Genomic DNA, 22,231 nt, shown 5'->3' with positions numbered 1-22,231 from the left:
ACTGTTGATAGATGATGGAAAGTGGCTTGGTGAGCACTTCCACCAGCTCCCTCAGTACCCTTGGGTGGATCCCATCTGGCCCCATAGACTTGTGTGTGTCTATGTGGTGTAGCAGGTCACTAACCATTTCCCCTTGGATTATGGGGACTTCATTCTGCTCCCCATCCCTGTCTTCCAGCTCAGGGGGCCGAGTACTCTGAGAACTGGTCTGACTATCAAAGACTGAGGCAAAGAAGGCATTAAGTACCTCAGCCTTTTCCTCACCCTTTGTCACTATGTGTTCCCCTGCATCCAATAAAGGATGGAGATTCTCCTTAGCTCTCCTTTTGTTGCTAATGTATTTGTAGAAACATTTTTTTATTGTCTTCTACAGCAGTAGCCAGATTAAGTTCCAGTTGGGCTGTGGCCCTTCTAATCTTCTCCCTGCATAACTTCACAACATCCTTGTAGTCCTCCTGAGTTGCCTGCCCCTTCTTCCAAAGGTCATAAACTCTCCTTCCCGCCCCCCCTCCCCGAGTTCCAGCCAAAGCTCTCTGGTCATCCAGTCTGATCTTCCCTGCTGGCTTGTCTTTTGGCACATGGGGATGGCCTGCTCCTGTGCCTTTAAGATTTCCTTCCTGAAGAATGTCCAGCCTTCCTGGACTCCTCTGCCCTTCAGGACTGCCTCCCAAGGGACTCTGTCAACCAGGCTCCTAAACGGGACAAAGTCTGCCCTCTGGAAGTCCCAGGTAGCAGTTCTGCTGACCCCCCTCCTTACTTCTCCAAGAACAGAATGCTCATCAGCATACAATCACAGACTGCATCAGTAAAGGAGATAGTCTGAATATGATAAAAAGTATATTGTTCTTATTACAGCGTATTATAACAACAACCTATTACAAATAGTCAGGAAATAATAGTCGAGGCCAGGTTGGATGGGGCTTTGAGCAACCTGGTCTAGTGGGACGTGTCCCTGCCCATGGCAGGGGGGTTGGAACTAGATGATCTTTAAGGTCCCTCCCAATCCAAACCATTCCATGATTCTATGATAATACATGGAAATATGTCAGTGTTGTAAAACTACTAAAGCACCAGGATGCACCAAGATGCATCAAACTGTTTCCATCCCTTTCTTTTTATTATAAGAGAAAGAACAAAGGATGCTATTGTTATTGCCTCTACCCTGCTACAGGGTCTTATTCGCAAAGCTGGAAAGGGAGGAGGGTACTTCCTAGCTTTAACAGCATTAGAAATAGCTCCCTCTACTAGAGAAGTTATGATGTGGTTTGCAGAATGTTTGACATACCTGTTTGTCCTGGGAAACCAGGTGGTCCTTTATTGCCTGGAAGTCCTGGAAGTCCTCGTGAGCCTGGAGGACCTGGGGGACCTTGTGAGCCAGAGGAGCCTTTGAGACCTTTGATTCCAGGTAGCCCAGCTAGGCCCCTGTCTCCCCTCTGACCTTTAAAGCCTGGTAAGCCTGAGAAAGAGAGTTTTAATATATGTATGTAAATGCTGGAAAAGGGTTCAGCAATTGTATCTAAAAAGTAGAAAGTAATAGATTTTGGTATAAATTTGAATATCATCAAACATGGCAAAATAACTTGGAAACTCTGCTACCATGCTGGAGTCCTGGCTCTGCATAGATTTTTCAGCTGGAATGTTTGTTTTGTTGTATTTCTTTAGTGAGAGACATATCAGTAGAAACGCCCTGTGGAAAATCCCTACTAATTCATAAATACTTTTGAGATATATGTCTCCTAGTTCTCTCTAAATACCACTTCAATTTGAGAATAAGGAAGATAAAAGTATCACAGTAATGACAGGAGCTCAGTTAAGTTACCCAGGACAACAGAATAAGGAATAACTCTTCCATTTATTACTTGACAGTGAGCACATTAATTTGGCCAGTTAAGGAACAGTATGGAAAGGGAAGGAAAGCTGGGAAACATCTGAGATGCACACTGTACGTTCCTTGCGTTTAAGGAAATGTGCAAAATGTAATGTACACCCCCACTAACGAGCAGCCCCCATGGAAATATTTGTCATGCCAGTCACAAAAATCATATGATTAAATCTGCTAGAAAAGATGCGCAAAGCTTAGAGCTGTGAGGCAACCTGATGGATGTTGTGTACCTTGAGGTCCTGGCAGGCCCATGACACCTCTGAGTCCTGGTGGCCCTGGTAAGCCTGTGTCACATGGTGGACCAGGGAAGCCTGGACATCCTGGTGCTCCTATATCACCTTCTGGGCCTCTAAAACCTTTGGCACCTGGAAGTCCTGGGGTACCAGGCTGTCCTGGAAACAAAAAACATTGTAAGATGTTTTACTTCCATTACTCACCATCCCTCAGAATTCCTAAGTGTAATTTTAAAATTTGCATGATCAGTTATTGTAATATCTTACTTATCCTCTAGTTTTTGCATAGGTTGTGAAAACCAATGTTTTTCTGCAATTTAGAACTGGCCGTTGCAAGAGCTTCTTTTTTTGAGGAACAAATACGAATTCAACTCTCGCCTATAGGCAAAGACTACTTCATGGCACAAAAAGCTAGTTTCTGATGTGTAGGAGCAGAATGGAAGGAGCTCACTGGCCTGCACCAGCTACACAGCACTGGGTGAGTTCTATAGGTGCTCCCTGCACAGAAGTGGGTGTGTGTCTGCTTAGGGCCGGGCAAAAGGAAGACCTATAAAAGGAAAAAGCAATATCCGCTATGAAGTGGGAAGGAAGTGGCGCTGTGGAGACATCTCCACAACCAGCAAAACTCCCCTGCAGAAATGAGGAGTGTAGTGCTGAAGATATTGAGGATTATATTGTATAACTCTATGCAAAGAAATTCACCCTTCTCTCCCTGAGTGTCCTCCCACCTTTTGCTAGTCTTTTCAGACTTGAGTAAGCAATCTGAGGCAGGGACTATCTGTGTGGCAGAGCAGGAGGCCCTAAGCACAGATGGCCAGTAGGCAGCAAGTAACAGTAGTAAGAATAGGAAGCTGCACTGTTACTCCATGGACTGGGTAAAGACATCTTCCTCTTCCTGCAGTGCAGATCTCCTCAGTGGCTGATCAACCTTAACTGTAAAAATGTGAACATAAAAATAGGGTGTACCGTTCAAAGTGACCATTATGGATCCAGGTAAGAGTTAAGTTTTATCTGAATCAGGACTGACTTTGCTGAGATTTTCTCCTTCGAACACATGGAAATGCTTCATAAAAACTGTCTCATACCTTGAAGGCCAGGAATGCCTGGATCACCCCTTGCTCCTTGTGCACCAGGGGGTCCTGGCAGTCCCCTGTTGCCTGGGATTCCTGGAGGACCATATGTGGTATCACCTGGAACACCTTTCTGACCATCTATGCCAGGTGGACCTGGAGGGCCATTTTTACCATCAACCGTAGATCCTCTTTCACCTTCATCACCAGGATCACCAGCTTTGCCTCGAAAGCCTGTTGATGTGATTTTTAAATTCAAATAGGGCATAATTCAGAAGTTTTGTTGTTGTTTTTTTTTTTTTTCCAAAACCATGGAATATTAAAATGCAAATTTAACCAGAATTAAATTATCTTTTTGCAAAGAAAAATAACATCATACATTAAATTTCAGGTTTCTCATTTACAGCTAAGGACTCAAGGAGGTAATTATTCCTGTGGGAAGTGACAGTGGTTTTCTTTGGGTCAGCATCTATCTTGTGTAGTGTCACTCTTGTCCAGTTCAATCCCTTAGCTAAAATGATACTAATTGTTCTCAGTTTTCTGAGAATATTTCCCCTCTGGACACTGAACTTTAAGTTATTGCAGCATCTGCAATGCTGGAGGAAAGAAAGAGAAACTGGTAAAGATTCCTCTTCCATTAGCTTTTATTGAAATGTGCTTCCTATTCTATTCTACCACGGTAGCTACCTTACCCTGCATGTATGCATTACAGCTTGACCAGCAGGTCTCCTGGATTAAGAAAAGCACAATTCACCTTCTGGCCCAGGGATTCCTGCTCCTGGTCTGCCTCGATGGCCTTTTTGCCCATCAAAGCCATTTGGTCCAGGACGACCGGGGAGTCCTTTTAAACCCTTTGGTCCTGGAAACAGAAAGAAAATATGTAAAAAACTGACAGAACTCTAAAATGTGTGATCTAAGGAAACAGCATTGCATCTTTATCCCATGCAAATTCACATACTTTGAAGACAAGTGGATTTCATCTGCTTTCAATTTTGGGCAAGAGCCACCACCCAAGTCACAACCAAATGCATGGTTGCTGTTTTTCTAAATGGACTTGTTCCCTAATCCATAAACAGCAGACTGCAAATCACCAGAGTAAATTAGAAAAAAAAAAAAATCTCCTATAACACTTTAATGTTACAGGACATCAACAATGTTAACCTAGTGAATGATAGGTGTCAACTCAAATTCTTATGTTCTCCTGTGCTATATGCTGCTTCTGGAATGGTGCAGATGAGCTCAATACGCTAATCCCTGTCCTTTTGTGTCTGTATAAATTTTAGCTACCACCCAGAATACTGATGTCAGGCAGCTGTGTAATACCATATTAAGCAGCTTGAAAATCCAGTATCTCCATTTGTTCTGATCAGGATTTTCTGGGGTATTTCAAATGTTTTGGAGGTGATCACAAGCAATATTTTGCCAGTTCCTGGATGAGTTCTTTGAATTTAAATTAAGTTGAACAAGTTGAAGTAATGGAAATAAGTATTCAGATTCTAGGGCTCAATTGCAACTTGCCATGAGCAATATAGTTTTAGAAATTACAGACTTGCAGCATATCTTTGCCTTGCACACCTTTTTTTTTCTGGTATCCAGATGTACATATTCTAGGTCTTATCTGACTCCAGCCATCTGTGTATTTTACAGACACTCTCATGGATTTTAACTGAGGCAGGACAGAGTTTCAAGCTACCTTCACTTAGTCATTTCTATGGAGGCAGCCTGCACACCTTTTGATCATGCAAACTGCAACTGTCTGGCCCTTGATTCTATTAGATGAGTATATTCCTGTGTATATGCAGTTTTACATTTTGAGACATGTATCTGTTGAAAACCTACAATAGTGCATCTTTTTAGGATAGCTTCTTTTTTTAATTAGCAACTTAAAACTCCATTTCAAATAAAACCAAAAATTCTTCCATCTGTAAACATACCTTGAACACCTTTAAAACCTGGGGGACCTGGATTTCCAGGGTATGGTAACGTAATGCAGACAGTCTCACCTGAAGCAAGAGGGAAAAAGAAACTGGCCTATTCGATTTTAGAATAAATGGAGTTTGAACGTTTACTGTAATATTTCTGTGGAACTAAGCAACTAGATGTGCAAAGGTAAAGAGAAGGTACTGTTTATGCACATTGTTATTTCCACATTACTTAAGGTTTGATGGAGAATCTTAAAATATATTTTTCCTGACAATTGTTTTGTATAGCATATTGGTAATGATTCGAATTGTTGTAATACAGTTGTATTCTGTGAAGACAAATATTTTTTTTTACTTGTCACAGAAATTTGCCTTTACAATAATCTCTGTTGCAAGAAAGAAATAATATTTTCATCTCAATTCTATGTCCATTTCTGGTTCATACATATTGCTATCAGTGTAGATTTTTTTTTTTATTTTGGTATGGATTTTTTATAACCAAAAAACAGACCAAGCCTGAAGTATGAATTGTATTTTCCTGCTCCTTCAGCAAAAAAGCATTGCCTTGCAAATCCTTACACTCAGGAATACTCTTCACTCTAGAAAATAATTCCTCTGATAGTGTGCAAGTGGCACTTTGCAGGTTTAAGGCCCCTAGCAATTCATATTCTCACTAGTGTCTCCTGCTAAATGCTGACAGTATTGTACCTTTCAGTGGCCATATTTCACATGACCACGGAGCTTGCCAAAACTGATTTTCACTGTAAATGAATAACACTGTATATAATACATATGAAACTGTAATGGATGCTACAGAACATGGATTTTGTTATTTGGTTCTTAATGTAAGCATTCAAAATTACCTTTCTGTCCCTTTGGACCAGGTGGCCCAACATTACCAGTATCGCCAAAGTCTCCAGGGCTACCTCTGACTCCTGGAGGGCCGGGAAACCCCAAACCAGGCAATCCCATCTGTCCTTTTACCCCAGGAAGTCCTGGGACCCCGGGGAATCCTTTATCACCTGGCAGTGGTACTCCAGAATCGCCCTAAAAGAAAGAAATTGTTGATAAGAAATAACAAGACCTATTTCTTTGTTCTCTTTGATTATCAAAAGCCATGTTAGAGAATTATCTGGAGAAACCACTCTTCCACAATTAAATGACTACATGGGTGATATTAGTAGTTTTAAATATTCAAAGGCAATAGGAACAAAGGGTAGAGTTTTGTGGTTTTTTTTTTCTTCCTGATCCCATAATATTGGCACACAGTATATGCAGAAATTATATTCAGGAATACCAAAATAAACAGTAATACTTCCAAGGAAATGACTTTTCAGCAGATAAAAACTACGATTTTTTGATGTAGGCTAACATAAAATGATAAAAGTGATTAATCTGCTATGAATTTGGAATAAAATGGTACTTTTCATTAAGTGGCTAGCCCTTTCATAAGACAATATGTTAACTGAAATGGAAAAAAATTCTGAGAAAGTCAAGCATACCTCAGCTCCTTTTTCCCCAGGCAATCCTAATTCCCCATCTCTGCCATCATTACCTCTTTGGCCTGGAAATCCTGGAACCCCAGTAGGACCTCTTTCACCTTTTATTCCTTAAAACAATTTGAAAAAAAAAAAGAAGTATAATATTTGCAGTAAGTTTTGGAGTTGTTTTTTATTTCTGCGCAGGTAACTACTGGGTAACCATTCATCGTATCTGTGTGATAATTTCCAGTTCTTGAATTCATGTTTCCTTAATGAGGTTTATTAGGCTTAGGAAGGCAGTATGTAGTTGGACACCTCATGGAACAACTTGGTCTCTCTGTAAAAGACGTGTTTACAGGCACCACGAGAATATGGCTTTTGTTCATGCTATATACAGAGTGAAAATATTTTGCTATTGAAATCAGTCAGAGTTTTATTCTTGATTTCAGTGAAATCAGGATATAGCAATGCCATATGATGTAGAATATTTGCATCAATATTCCCAAAAGGTTTTTAATTTTTCTTTTTTCTTTTTTTACCCCTAGATTTCTCTTGCACTGATATTTATGAAAATGTAATTTTTGCATAAAGGACAATAAAACTAGTCTAACCCAAAGATTAATTTCGCTGTGTTAAGAAATCCTTTGCAAATAAACAGCAAATATTTTGCCCTGCTCCAACATCTGTAAACAAACACAGGCATCCAAAGCTAAGCTAACTTTTCACAAACAATAAGATGGACAATCTTTTGTCTGAATAATTAGCTTAGCATTTCTAACTAAGCTTTGCCATTGGATTGCTGTAATTTGTTGTTCTCTGTTTCTTTTGCAAATCATAACCATAACCATGGAGAGGTTTTGATCTATTTAATGACAAGAATTTCAGTTGTGCAACTGGTGTCTATTGTTTCTCTTCAATGAGTCAAGAGTAATTTTTAGAAATAGGAGCAGGAATCTGAATAGCCATTGAAACTTTAAGTTTTTCCCAAAAAGGATGTTGGTGGTTTAAGTTGAGATAACAGCTGGGATACTGGCATATAGCACTTTCAGGAGGTGGCTTCCGTACAATAATATTTCTTCATGCTTTCACAATAGTTGTATTCTGCTTAGTCTTTGCTATACAAACCTCTGTAAGACCCTGATTATCAATCACAATATGAAAAGTCATGTTAGCATTAATAACAAGCTGTTAAAACTGTTTATGGCTCAACTATTGAGTAAAAACCACAAAACACTGTGGTGATCTTGTGTTTGGGAAGAAGAATATGAACAAGACGGTACCAAGAAAGCAGTTTGGATATACATGACCTCTAGGCTTCAGTAACTTACTAAACTAATCACTTTATTAAAGAGTAGATGAATATGGTTTTCTCACACTATTGCCTAGGCATTGTATATGAAACAAAAAGGCTAATGATAAAATGTGTGTTTACCTTTTATTCTAACTCTTCCTGGATCACCCTTTTCTCCTTTTTCACCATGTTGTCCAGCAGAACCGGGTGTACCCTTACCATTGACCAAAAACAAAAACAAAAAATTGTCAGTTATCTCCAGAAAGGAATCAATGTGGGCATTGAGGGGAAAATTAGATATCTATTTCTTGTTCTTGCATTGTTTCCCCAAACCAGACCAATTAAAGCAACATGCCCAAAAGAAACGCTTATCTCTTTTGACGTCTATAAAGAGGTGTGTGAATGGCACCTGGCCTTTTCAGCCTGACTCTGCCAAATGCACAGATATACAACTATAAGAATTTGTAATGCTAGAAGCATTGGGTCCGTGGCTGTATACAGCTGTGCAAATGATTCACAAACTCTTCCCACTGCAGACTTCAATCCACAATCCACCAAGGATACACAGGAAGGGAATCTCTGGAGTGTGGTGACTGCTGGATGAGGCTGTCCTCCCAGAAGTGCACATGGCAGTAGGTAAGTGATGCTTTTTTGCTGAGTGAAAGCCCATAAAGCTGCCAATAAAAACATTTCATCTACGTCTAGTTAGGTACCTGGTAATGTCAGATGAATCTATGACTTGACAGGTTTAGAGGGGAAAAGAAGTACTTTTCTGTGTTTTTATGCTGATTTATGCTCTCAGTTCTCCAAGCAGAGTGCAGTTTGCATATCATCATTGGTGAGGGTCTGATCTCGCAACAGTACATGTGGGTAAATATATCTTACCATGTCAAATTTACACAGAAGTAAAAAGACCACTAAGGTTGAAAAACTGGGGTATTATTGAGCCAGTTTCCTCTGTTATTCAAAATCTTTCACTAAGAAACAGGTGGAAAAAATACAATTTATAAAGTGATTGTAAAGCATGACAATTGTAAAACAGGCAGGAGAGTTCTGAAAAATGTGGTGTATCTGAAACTAGCAGTGACTATTTGTTAAAACGTCTAGATCTTCAAGTTGGCAGTGACCAGTTATTAGTGTTTGAAAAGCAAAATGAGACATTTGGGAAGAAAAGAGAGCAGAAAAATGGAAAAAGTACATATACGTAGGAAATCCATTAGACCAAAGCACTTCTACATTGAAGAACTTCAGACCCTGCCCGCCAGGTGGATGTTGACATAAAATCCATCTTGACCTGCTGACATCACGTAATTCTTTGCCTTGGTAAGGTTTTGCTGGAAATGCTTTCCTTTGAAAAAACTGAAAAATCATCTCCAGTGGAGCAATTTGTGCTTCTACAATGTTTTCAAGGGAAACAATGGGTATTCAAAACTGAAAGTAAAAACGAGTCAAAACAAAACAAGATGAACATTCCCCAGCTTTCCTAAGCCTCCTGACCACCCCACAAAAACAGTGTGGGATTCTGTCCCTCAGTGTAAAACTCTGCCCACTGCCGCAAGGGAAATCAGATAGAATCTAATAAAATGCATCCTCCAACAAGACTGTAATAAGCAAAAGTAGATAAAACTCTGACAGTTTTCCAGGGCAGTTCCTCCACTACTCTTGCCTAAATGCCTCCTGCGTAAGTGGTAACTTGATGTTATTTATTTACTGAAGCTCAAGAAAACTACTTACAGGGAGCCCTGGTAATCCCATTGCACCAGATAAGCCTGGGTCACCCTTTTCTCCATGTCTTCCAGGGTATCCCATTTGTCCTTTCTTTCCTTGAGTACCTGGAGGTCCTTGCATACCACGGGGACCAGGAGGACCAGGACTACATGAGCAGAGGCCTTGATTTCCTACGTGAATGTGTCAAAATTACATTGAAACAGTTGCAAAATTAATACACAAAAAATAACACTGCCCTTTTTATTCTATGTGAGTAGTGCACAGACCATTTTATTTCATTATGGCCTTCAAAGAAGTGAAGCATATCAGTCTCTTTTTACAGTGCTAAATAACTGCTGTACTGACATGACTCTACTGACTTACAAGCCCCAGTGCCAACAGGCTATTTAAGGCTCATAGAAGTGTGGAGTTATCCTCCAGATTACCATAAACTTCTTGCAAATTTAGGTCTGACATATCTGGCAAAGGTCTCATATTCAAATTGTTGCTATCCAGGCATACTTACCCTTTTCTCCTTTTTCACCTTTTCTTCCAGGAAGGCCTATCTGACCTTTTGCTCCAGGTTCTCCAGGCATCCCTCTGTCAGTACAGATTACACCTTTGAAAAAAAAAAAAGTTGTACAGCTAGTATAAATCAGGTTGACTCTTTCCACAGCTTAGGTCATGTGTTCTCCTCTCCCTTATCTTGTTATCCTCATGTGAAAACCTAGAGATCTTATGAAATGCTTTACAAGTTGTTGCTTATAGATCATACCACAAGAGTCAGTCTGGCTAGAGTTGGTGTTGACACGTTGTTTTTTCATTGCCACTGCTTCTTTCTTTTTCCACTGTAGAACTTTACAACTCTTGTTTCTTTACTAAAGGATGCTGATATGGGTTTCCTCCCCAGGTTGCTGTGTTTTTAACTTCAGGTGATACATTTTTAGGGACATTTTTCATGTATGTTACTTTGTGGGTCTAAATCACCCAGAAAACTATGAAAATCTTGACATCTCACTGATCGACAACTAATAGGAAAGATGTTTTCTACATCACATGTAAAGTTTGATATACCTGTCAAAGTGAACTTTTCACCTCTATGTTTTTTGTAGGACCAACAAAAGCAATGCATCTATTAATATGCAGAATGATCTTGCCATATAAATTGCTGTTGAACCTACTGGGTAGTCCAGGCAAGCCTTGTCTTCCTGGCTGTCCTGGTAGGCCTGGTGGTCCAGGAAATCCAGGTCTTCCTGGGATTGATTCACCTGTTCCAGGGAAACCAGGGTCACCTTGAAAACCTTGAGGTCCTGGTGCCCCACTTACTCCTGGCAGGCCAGGCAGACCTATGAAGAAAGTAAGGTATATGGGCCATACAGCTTCATAGTAATGATTACTACAAGATATCAAGGAGGAAATTACAGACCATTCAGAACTGTCCTGAAGAAGAGCTTCTATATAACAAAGATTTAAATCTCAATCTTTAGGTTTTCCAGGATTCCCAGGAAAAGAGGCTCCTGCTTTAGACCTTCAAATGCTTCTTTTCCTCCTCCCCATTATCTCTTTTCCAGACATCCCAGTTACTCTAGTTGCTTATACAGAGCAAAGTCCTCCTCATCACCTTCCTTTGTATCTTTTTGAGATGGAGAATAGAATTTTTGAGCACAGCACTCCAGATACAGGCATACCATGGATTTACAGTGGTGTGATTTTTGGGGTTGTCCTATGCAGGGACAGGAGTTGGACTCGATGATGCTTGTGGGTCCCTTCCAACTCAGGACATTTTATGATTCTATGATACAGTGCATGGTAGCATTCTGCTTTGTCTTCTGTTCCTTTTCTAGTAATTCCTAATATTCTGTTTGGATCATTTTGGTTCTTTTTTGGCCAGTGAGGGCTGAGCTAATATTTTTATTGAACTTTCTGTAGAGCTCAAATCCTTACTGTTGGTGACTTGCATCAAGCAAGAACAAAGAACAGTTTTCGTTTAGCTGCTTTCTCTCCTACTGGTATACAGTTCACATTTTATCCCCTACTTCTCTTACTTGTTCCATCATCTCCTGGTCTTCCTAGCAGGCCTGCAGGACCAATTGGTCCAACTGACCCCGTATCACCAGCAGGACCCGGAAATCCAGGATCTCCTTGTGGACCTACACAGAATTATAAAAACATGTGAATTGAACACCTTATGCAATTGACAGCTTAAATCTAAATTAAACTGCAACCAAAATTATAATTTGGGAACTACACAAAAGTAAAATTCAGCAACTTTTGTCTTTATGAAACATTCTAAAATGTGTAACAATTTAATTTTAAGGTGGGAGGATTTGGTTACTTTTCTACGGATTCCTACCCATTTTGTGGGCACAGTTTTAACTCTTCATCACTCTGTAGTAGTATCTTTGCACTACATATTTCAGAATGCCGAGAGAAGAGTTTGCCCAAAATAAATACATGTAGCATTTAAATTAAATGTGCATCTCATGTTATGCACATTTGGCAGTGCACACAGGGAGGTCATTTCAGGATCACCCTAGCTGAAATTATCCAAATTTTTAAAAATATAAAAATTGCTATAATGAATAAATTTGAAAACTGCAATTACATAGTGATAAAGAAAACCTGAATCAGATATGAAGGGCTTCATTAAATTGGAAAAACAAAATATTGGTAGTAGTTGTTCTCAAACAATTCTGCTAAAGGCCTCTTTTTCTGAAGAATGTATCCACTCACACACCATGCACATGATTAACTTTAAATGTCACTTGAGCATTAAGCATGGGGTTAAGCCTTTCACTGCATGAGCTGGAAACACACAGAAGCCGATGGAAAACAAATTTTTGATTTTTGGATGCGGCCCCTATCTAATGGAGAGGTTCTGCTGAACTGGGGTTGTGTTGTAACTCACTTCTGTGTTCACAATCAGCATTTGCTGCGCTAGAAATACAATTTATGATAAGTTCTCTGTTCCCCAAGTGTGAGATGCCAAAGCAAATCCCTTCCAGGCAACAGGCCTGGCTCTTCCCCACTGCCTCCTGCTATGAAATAAGAACTTCCACACACCTTTTCACCAATTAGATGATAAAGATGGGGAGAAATGGAGCTGGGACATAAAAACCCAGCCTGAGGTTTAGGTAGGAAGGTAATAAGATTGACAGGTATGCTGTTGGGAGGACTATTTCCAGGACTTCACCCCTGCTATGCAATAGGAAGCTTAATTGTAGTCTAAAATCTGTGTGTTGTGGCAATTCTGAAAATAGGAATTCTAAATTACAATGGGAAGGCCGGTTTTCTTATTTGCCATCCATTAACCAGCATGGGCTTATTTTTCATAGCTTTTTCTTAAATATGCTTAGGTCAAGTAACTAGGGATAGTCCTGCAGATCCAGTTTGACTGTACGCATAAAGATTCTTCAAGCAAACATTTAATTTGAAACTTGTATGTTTAATGTAGTTCCACTAAGATCAGTGAGACACAAACAGACACAGAATGTGGCCACTAGGAACATAATGCTTTAGGATCCTGTCCCCTGAATCCCTAGTGATCACTTTTGAACACCTTAGAAAAATAGGTCCTACACAATTTATACAGCAGAAAGACTAGTTAAAACTAGCTATAACCTTTTATAGGAAGCGGTGGAGTTCCAACAGCTCCAGGAGGACCTGGAGGCCCTTTTTCTCCTGGATCCCCCTGTAAGAGTCCAACAACAAATTTTACTGATGGATACAAATATGCAGCGTGCTAGCATGTAACTGAAAATTTCAACAATGGTGGGGTATGTAAAGATGTGACACATATCACCTGGGAAACTTGATTTTGACGCTTTATAGCATTTAAAACCAGGCAAAAAGATTTAAAATAATAATTATCTTTCAGGATGCCAGTGACTAAACAGCAATATACCTATTGCACATATCTATTCGACTCTTCAGAACCTGTGAGTGCTGTATGTGATTTCATTCATTTATTGTAAAGATGACTCAATTACAGTAAATCAGCACCCATTTAATTGAGACATTTTGATTTAGCAACCAAGCTGTAATTATTTGCCTTAAAATTCTATACCAGAATTTGGAAATAACTTCCATGATGACAGATAAGCATTAAGAAAAGAGGTTTCACAGTCTGACAGATATTATTGATGGTAAGAGATACTCAAAGCTCTTATAAGAAGTTTAAAACATCTGCATCAGGGAAACATAAAAGTGCCTACTAATCGCAAGGAAAATCACTTCTGCTTGGAGGATTTCTAAATTAGCTTGGATTTTGATATTTAGAACTACAAGTGAAGTGGACTTAAGGGAAGTCTTTTATGTGGCAAATTGTATTAGACTTCTTGCTTTGTAGATTAGGAATCAACCCTGCTCTCTGCAGCAAATGGGAACTGAGAAAACAAGAATGTGAATGTGGGAACTGAGTAGTGAGGTTGCATTCCTGGGACTGGAGTTCAGGGCCTTTTAGGACACAGACAAGGAAAACTGGGACTGCAAAACTGGATACTCATTCTTACACAAGTAAAAACAAGGAGTCTATGCCTCTTTCTGGGCTTTTTTTTTTTTTAATTGATATCTCCACGATATTTAAACAGTTCTGGAGCTGTCACTGACTGCTGTCCTTGTGATCTTTAGCCTTTTGGCTGGCCTTTTTCCTTTGACTGTATATTGCAGAATGAAATAACATCCTTGTGTCGTCTTTGGCTATTTTAAACAGGAACGTAATTTTGTCTTCCCTAATGACATAGAAGAGGCTTCTGTGTGGCAGGAAATTAAAAATAAACCTAGTATTTTTCCTCCTCTGATAAACTTACAAAGTATTTTGAGATTCAAAATTAATTTAATGATGATAAAAGTATCAAAGATTTGTACAGTAGATGGATATGGCCCAAGTCTTACACGACTTTCATGCTGATTTTGAAATGACACAACAAGAAAGAACTGAAGAGGCAATGAGCCAAGGTCAAAAACTCAGTTCTTGGTATCTCCTTAAGTGACAAATTCCAGTGGTGGTCTCTGAAAATCTCTGTCTTTAGGCTGTTAGGTCTTATGACCCTCTCTGGATGGCAGCTTCATACTTGCTGTGTTTTCACCGTTGGTACACTCCTACATAGTGGCATATGTATGTCTGGATCATTTTGTTGACTGATACTATTTTCTCTTCCCATAAAAACTTCAGGAGACTCAACTTGCCAACAGTTTATTGAAAAAAAATTAAAAAGCCCAAACCAGAAGCATATCTAACAGAAGCATATCTCTATTCTGTCACCTGGAGTCTTCTTAAAATGAAATGTATCTGTTTTACTGATATCCCTATTAAGCATTAAACGCTGCATTTGTTCTGTAAGTTTCTATAGCTTTATATAATGTCAGTGGCCAAGAACATTTTGTACTGCCTGTAAAGGCCATTCATTATTTTAATGAGACTCATTCCATTAGTAGCAGAGACAAATGGTCTCAGAGTGATTTCAACAGGACTCATATCTTCCCTTGTATTTTGTCTGAAGAAGGCAGTCTGTGTTTTTTCATATTTATCACAGAATGGCTGAGGATAGAAGGGACCTCTGGAGGTCATCTTGTCCAACCCCCCTGCTCAAGCAGGACCACCTAGAGGTGGTTGCCCAGGACCATGTCTAGACAGCTTTAGAATACCTACAAGGATGAAGACCAGTGCTGAGTAGAGGGCAAGGATCACCTCCCTCAGCCTGCTGGCAATACTTGTCCTAATGCAGCCCAGGATACCATTAGCTGCCTTTGCAGCAAGGGCATGTTGCTGGCTCATGTTCAAGATCCACACAGTGTTGCCAATGTCCAGACTTAGGGATCAAAAGGTATGCCAACAATTCCTTGAAGTCCATTCTTTGCTTTAAGCAACAGTTAACATTTTTTAAAGATGAAATCTACTTTGAATGCAACTTTTTTTTTCCCTTGAGTCTTTCTTTCTCTTAAATCTGAATGCATCCTAGATTCTCTTTGAATATGTTTATTTCAGAAAATCTATGTGAGGACAGGCTATTCTCAGGAGGGTTTTTAATCATATGCTTGTTCCTCCAGTTTATGTGATTTTTAGCAGGTGATAAGCAACACCTGGAGAGGCCAGATGAACAGTTGACACAGTCTAGATAGATCTGCACTTTTCAGGAATAATCAGATTTATCCAATTGTTTCCCAAGCAAAATGACCAAATTTTGCATAGCTGTATGAGTTACCCTATTTTTTATTAAGTTGTGTCTATACTTGATTTGTTTTCTTTTGCTCCATGTGTTAGCAATTGTAGTTTCATCTTTCCAAATCATTACTGCAGGCATTCAAACTTTTCCCTAGCATAATCTACCAACAATTAATTATGTTTTGCTTACTGTTTGTAGTGTTAATTGATGGCTTCTCAGGCTGTGGGCTAATCAATGGAGACTGAAGGATGCACTGTTCTGTCTATACAATGTCTTGTCTCAAGTTTGTTAATGATGACCCCAACTAAAACAATATGCACATCAGGGTGAGTACTTTTTAACAACAAAACACTTAAGGTTTGATTCTACTTTTGGGGAGTAATGGACTGTAAAAGACATGCAGTGTTTCTGTCTAATTAGTATCTGAATGATCCCACATTGTTGTGAAGCTGATAATGGGCAAATGGGAGAAAAATGAACATCCATGGGCCACTTTTTTTCCCCCAGGTATGACTACATAAATGAAATATTGGCTGAAGAAGCTGATCTAGCACTCTCCTGGAAGTCCTAGCTTTGAAACAAGTAAGCCTGTGACTAAAATAGATGCTTTTATTGTACTTTTACTTATTTACTCCATGTGTTTGTCACTTCTTATTTGCAAACCTGCTTCTTGAAAATCTGTTTGTTGCTTTTTATTTGTCTGCTTTCAACTGTATCTTTAGCTTTTGACTGTATCTTTAGGTGTATACTACTTATGGGAAATTTGGACCAGCCACAGTTTACTTCCTTTTGTCATCACGGATTATGTGGAGTGTGTTCCAGTCTTAACCTTCAATTTATAACAGAGGTGATTCTTGCTCAAATCTCTTGACTGTCATTCCTCTGACTTCACAGGTGCAACTAATCATGCTTTAAGAAAAGTTACTGATTTATATGCAACTTTCCAAAAAGATTATTTCAGAGGGAAATAAACATTTCTTGACTTTTGTATTTTAGAATATTTAGAGCCAAGTTCATCAGTGTCACAATTTCTGCAATATTGCTTGCATCCTCTGTACTGCGGTAATAACTTCAATGATGAGCTTTTTCAACCTTGCTGTCTCTACTGATGATCCTGTCACCCACCTTCTTTGTTGCAGCATTTCACTTCTCTTGCTCATATGCTGCTGACCACTTGGACCCTATCCCAGTGACTCCCTAGACCTTCCCCCTGGCTAGATTCACTGCTGCTTTGCTCCTTCTGGAGTAGCGTCCAGAACTGGTTTTTCATTCTGAATGTGCTTTAATATTGTAGATTCCATAGAAAATATAATAGTTCTTTTCATTCAAGTTTTTGTTGTTAGTGAGAATTACAGTATGATCCAGTAGTCAGAATTACAATATGATCATCAGTTCTGCAGCCTGCAGAAGAGAATTCCATAAATTTATATCCTGAAATGCCACTAGACTGGCACCTGGGTCTTCTGAAATTGGATTAAGCATCTTTTTGATGCTTTTCAGATAAATATTCTCCTCTTTTACTGCTTAGTTCCCTGGATGTGACGCCTCGACTTCTAATCCCTAATGGAAAGCAGCATGTATTGTAAAATAAAAAATGGCTAGCATCATCTAAGTGAGCAAAAGTAGGAAACGTTTAAACAAAGCTGGTGTGAAGGAGTCTAATTTCCCTTCTGGTACTCATCTTGGAAAAGCTACTTATGTGAACAGGTTGAATACATGCAAAGAGATTTTGTAAGTCATGCAAACAAGTCCATCTGAATAAAATTTTGCCATCTCATTTGGTGCCAATTATCATACTAGTTCATAGACCAAAGTTTATAGGATCATACTGTTACCTAAATAGCAGGTTCCTTTACCTAGCATACCCCTCTGGGGAATGCAGCTCAACCACGAATAACTTGCAGAGTACTACCGTTCATGGATTAGATAACTATGCTGGTATAGTTAAAGGTAACTATTGGCAATTAGAACTAACAGATTCCTATGGTATGCAAAATGGAATTCCCACGCTCATATACACCAAGAAGGAATGTTTACTTACATTGTTATTTACTATGGTGTTGCGTAACGGTGACTATCATGAAAACAGTAAATCTTAAAAGTAATTATGACTGTATAAAAGGAAATGGTCTGATAAGCAGGTACATTTGGGAGGAATCATTAGCATTTACATAGGGGATTGTGTGTGCGTGTGCGCACGTGCATCTGTGTTTGTTGGGGCTTTTTTTACCTGTATGCCTGGATAGCCAGGTTGTCCAGGAAAACCAGCAAATCCTGTTTCCCCCTGGAAAGGATCACATAAATATGATTTGACTAATATGGTAAGACATTAATATAATTAATTGAACAAAAAGCAGTAAGGCAGTCATACAATAATGTCATGTTATAATAGGATCCGCAGTTTGTTTCAGAAAATTCACTGGTACAAGAGATGGTATATTTCATAGAATCTCTTCTATTAAAAAAAAACACAACATGTATCACCAGGTTATTTAGAGAGTGGTCAGCAGATTCAGTGTAGCTGGGGCACAGAACTAGCTGGAATACATACCAGCAGACTAACAGGCTGTCTGCTTAATACAGCTGAAATTAGTTTGCTGCATGCTGAATGACCCTCTTAAACTATTTTGCATGGAAAGCAGCTGTATATCAGCTCCTCCTCTCCTTTTATGATCTACTAATATACTCATCCATCCAGTATTTAAACTCTTTAGGTAAGCAGTAGTAAAAAACAAAGTAAAAAGTAATTTTGCAGATAGAACAGTTACCTGGAACATAACTCTAGATGCAAATATCTGTACATTAATGTGATTTATGAATAGCACGATCATTACTTTAACTGCATTTGAAAATGAGCTGGGGAGAGAAGATAGGAAAAAGGGCAAGATGTAGATCTCTATACCTACATCTGTTGTTCTTTACTCCAGTAACATGCTGTAAGTTCATAAATAACACTTAGCAGACTTAACAGCAAAACTGGAATTTCTTGAGGCAGAAAGATGAACAAAACATGCATATAACACGGAATTACAAACAATGTCACCATGGCAAACAAAGTTAACATGCTGTGTAACTTTTCTATCGTGCTATATACATGTCCCACTGGCTTTTCCTCCTGCTTGCAACTTCAGATCCCATTAGCCAATTTCAGCCAAATTTCAGAGAGTGGCAGAAATTCAAAGACAAAGAGTTCATAGAACTTCTGTGGCAACAAGTAGCAGGACAGAAAGGAAGGAATGCAATGTGAGCTATCAAGTATGTGGAAATTCCAAATTTGCACAAATCCACAGAAAACCAAATCTCACTGATCCCACTGTTCAGGGAGCTGCTTATACTTTATGTCTTCTTACCTTCATTCCAGGAAACCCTGCCGGTCCATAAGAACCAGGATTACCCTGATAAAGCAAGTAGAATGTGAGCTAAAACAGTAAAAGCTTATTCAAAATTACACCTATTCAGAATTGTTGAGCAGTTAATGTTCCTTAGATAATCATTACTTAGGATATTTCCCAAAAACTTCGCAAAGTTTTTGCAAATATTTTATATGATAGATGGGCATGAATTTGAACTACAGACCAAAGTAACCCAGACAGGTTTTCACTTAATTTTTTTTATCATATTGCACCCAGCACAGTAGTGGACATGTTGCTCCATGTGAGCACTGTTATGCAAATCAAACACAAGCTGCTGTAAAAAATTGCCATCGGCACATATGGAATACATTAAAATTACTGTGTTAGTGCTGTGCTACTCCAGAGCAGCTTTGTGCAGCTCTAAATATTTAGAGGATAACCTACAGATTTACTGTCTTTCCAAGGACAGAAAGTCTGTATGAGCTTATGTTTAAGTCTCAAGACAGGGTGAGTCCCAGGGCAGGACTCCTAAATATTCTATACAGAAAGTATGACAGGTTAGTTTAAAAAAATCCTTGGAAATGCAAACTTAAACTGCCAAATATATTATGAACCTAATTATAGTGAATTTGTGAAGTAATTTATTCTGCAACTTCCTTACCTGCAATCCAGGGGATCCAGGAATGCCTTTTTCACCCTTTTCTCCTCTCCCAAGTACACCCTGGAGCATTCAAAATACTTTGTTTAAACAAGATGCTCAGTGAAGTTTGCCATAAATTTTATTTTTTGTGCATGTTTATTAAGTTATGTATATATTAGGTTAATGGATCTGTTTCACTTGCTAGGCTCAATCACTGGGGCTTACTTCATGCAGCACCACTAGCAGTGCCTATGTAGCTTGTAGTACTATGTAGTAATTCAAGCAACCTGCTATGGTCTCTTCTCCAAGCTTAATGTGTGTTCAGCAGTTTAAGTTTGGTGTTTTTTTTTTTTTTTTTTTTTTTAAAGCTCTGGGCATCTTTTGGGCTGCATCAGTCAATTTCTCAGTTCCTGCTTATAACTAACAAGTTATATAACTACTGGAGCAAGCATATAAAGCCCATCTTTTTCAAAGTAAATCTGATATAAAAAGATTGGGTTTGTCTCCTTGTCCAGTGCTAAGTAACAGTGGACCTTTTATGACAGAAAATAAATTTCTGAAAAAGTGCTAGACTTACAATTCAGAAATGTGATGTTCAGGCTTCTCATTTCTTCTCTTCTGCCTACAAAGCTAAATAAGTTTTTAACATAAACTAGACTCATCCTTTTGTCTCCAATTATCTTCTGTTTTTCTGAGATCTGGTAGTTTCCTGCCTGTGGATTTTCCTCCTCCAAATCTATCAGCAATAATGATAAAAATAATAAAAATCCTGTGGATTTTCCTCCTCCAAATCTATCAGCAATAATGATAAAAATAGTAAAAATCCTGTGGATTTTCCTCCTCCAAATCTATCAGCAATAATGATAAAAATAATAAAAATGAATGCCTGAATAAAAATGACTCCAGAATCACTTTTGTGGCTGCTTCTGCTCAGCAGCCAGGAACTCCTTACTGGCATACCAATGTTTAAATGAATCATGCTGATAGAAAGAAAAGAAAATGTAGAATAGATAAAAAAAAGCAACTCTTTCTCCAAACAGGTGGCACTGCCTTCTCTACTCCTGAGGACATCCCTAATGTGAAGTTACAGTCTTTCCCTAACATACGTAGCGAAACCTACATCATGCCCCATTAAGAACACATACAGATCTTCTCTATTTCTCTTCTTGAGAAAAAATAATCTGTGCTTCTATTTTCTTCACAGTCCCAGTCTGTTACGTGTCAATAGCCCAACCGGAAACAACGCTGACCTTTCGCTACCAGGCAACATTCAACAGGTACGTATAAAACAGACTCAGAAAGGTTTTCCAAAGGGTTTTGAAATATTTTTGCTTTCACACTGATTTAGGTGGTCATTTCATTTCACAGCACAAATGCTGTTATTTCTTCCATCACTTTGCGCTTTAAAAGATTAACTTAATAACCACAGAAGGACTCTGCCAGCACCATTAAAAAAAAAAAAAAAATCCCATTACTTACTTTGGGTCCACGTGGCCCTCTGTATCCTGTTACCCCAGGTAGTCCTTTTTGGCCCTACGTATACAAGGAAAGGTTTTGTGTATATTAATATGCAGGACATGCCTATGTGCTGTTTAACTTTTTTCAAGTCCTGCTCTGAATTACAAATCTGTTAAACAGTATTTTCTTAAGCACCGGGCCTGTTCCTCTAGGTGTACTAGGCAGAAGAAAAACAAGAAAAAAAATTATGTACCGATTTTTATTTCTGTTAACACTGTCAAACCAGCATAATGACTGTGGAATGAGAGAGACATATCTTTTCACTTCCAGGGACCTGCTAATTAGGGCTTTGTTCCTAGAAACATGCATGACAGTAGTTCTTTTTTGTTTGCTGCTTTCTTTAGTTTGATGCAAGTTTTCACACGCATATATCTACACTTTTGTGCATAGCCCAAATCCGAATGGGATGTGTGGCTGGCTACATGGTCATGATCATGTTGCGTGTTGCACAGCAGCATATGTCACACTTCATAGTAACATGGGAGGCTTATGTAAGTTCTTTTGGTCCTTTCTCTCTTCCTCATACATGTGTACATAACAACCATTTGCACAATCAAAGCCTAAGATTCAATATGTGAAATCTATCAGTTCCCTGAGTTGCACGGGCTGGCAATGCCAAATTCACCTTTTCATTTGTGTATTCGAGCAAATCAGACTTGAGGACATAAAGACTCCAACATAGGGCTCCGTAATGCAATTTTTGTAACTCCTGTTCTTCTTAAACAAACATTCTAATGTTTTAAGGTACACAACTGTGGCTACAGTAGGTGTGATATTGAAGTAGTACAGTAAGTAACAGGAACTTGCATTAAAAATAGACAACAAAATCACACTTAATTTTCATATTAAAAGAGCACCCTGGAAGGGTTAGGGTTGATAGTTCAAAACATTACACTGGAGAAATCTCAAAGAGAACAATTGCCAAAGATCTGAAAACTAAAATGGTTAGTGAAGAGCCACAAAAGAGATT

At 38.8% G+C, this 22,231-nt stretch overlaps 1 protein-coding gene across 1 annotated transcript in view; it reads right to left on the bottom strand.

Moving 5' to 3' along the window:
- COL4A4 (collagen type IV alpha 4 chain) overlaps positions 1–22,231 on the bottom strand; it is a gene marked incomplete at both ends in the record, with an annotated part of 70,289 nt that overhangs the window by 23,362 nt on the left and 24,696 nt on the right. The window contains 17 exons of the mRNA XM_082319154.1: positions 1,286–1,456; positions 2,113–2,274; positions 3,201–3,419; positions 3,940–4,044; positions 5,120–5,188; positions 5,971–6,154; positions 6,610–6,716; positions 8,021–8,093; positions 9,614–9,777; positions 10,113–10,205; positions 10,768–10,932; positions 11,632–11,736; positions 13,208–13,277; positions 17,981–18,034; positions 19,101–19,145; positions 19,765–19,824; positions 21,223–21,276. Of these exons, the coding sequence (XP_082175280.1) occupies positions 1,286–1,456; positions 2,113–2,274; positions 3,201–3,419; positions 3,940–4,044; positions 5,120–5,188; positions 5,971–6,154; positions 6,610–6,716; positions 8,021–8,093; positions 9,614–9,777; positions 10,113–10,205; positions 10,768–10,932; positions 11,632–11,736; positions 13,208–13,277; positions 17,981–18,034; positions 19,101–19,145; positions 19,765–19,824; positions 21,223–21,276 (1,900 nt within the window). The remainder of the gene's footprint in view (positions 1–1,285; positions 1,457–2,112; positions 2,275–3,200; positions 3,420–3,939; positions 4,045–5,119; positions 5,189–5,970; positions 6,155–6,609; positions 6,717–8,020; positions 8,094–9,613; positions 9,778–10,112; positions 10,206–10,767; positions 10,933–11,631; positions 11,737–13,207; positions 13,278–17,980; positions 18,035–19,100; positions 19,146–19,764; positions 19,825–21,222; positions 21,277–22,231) is intronic.

This window comes from Platalea leucorodia, assembly GCF_965183815.1.
Source record: "Platalea leucorodia genome assembly, chromosome: 8".
In the NCBI taxonomy this organism is placed as follows: domain Eukaryota; kingdom Metazoa; phylum Chordata; class Aves; order Pelecaniformes; family Threskiornithidae; genus Platalea; species Platalea leucorodia.
Note: the sequence above shows the minus strand (reverse complement) of the source record. Positions and strands in the feature narration are given on the sequence as shown.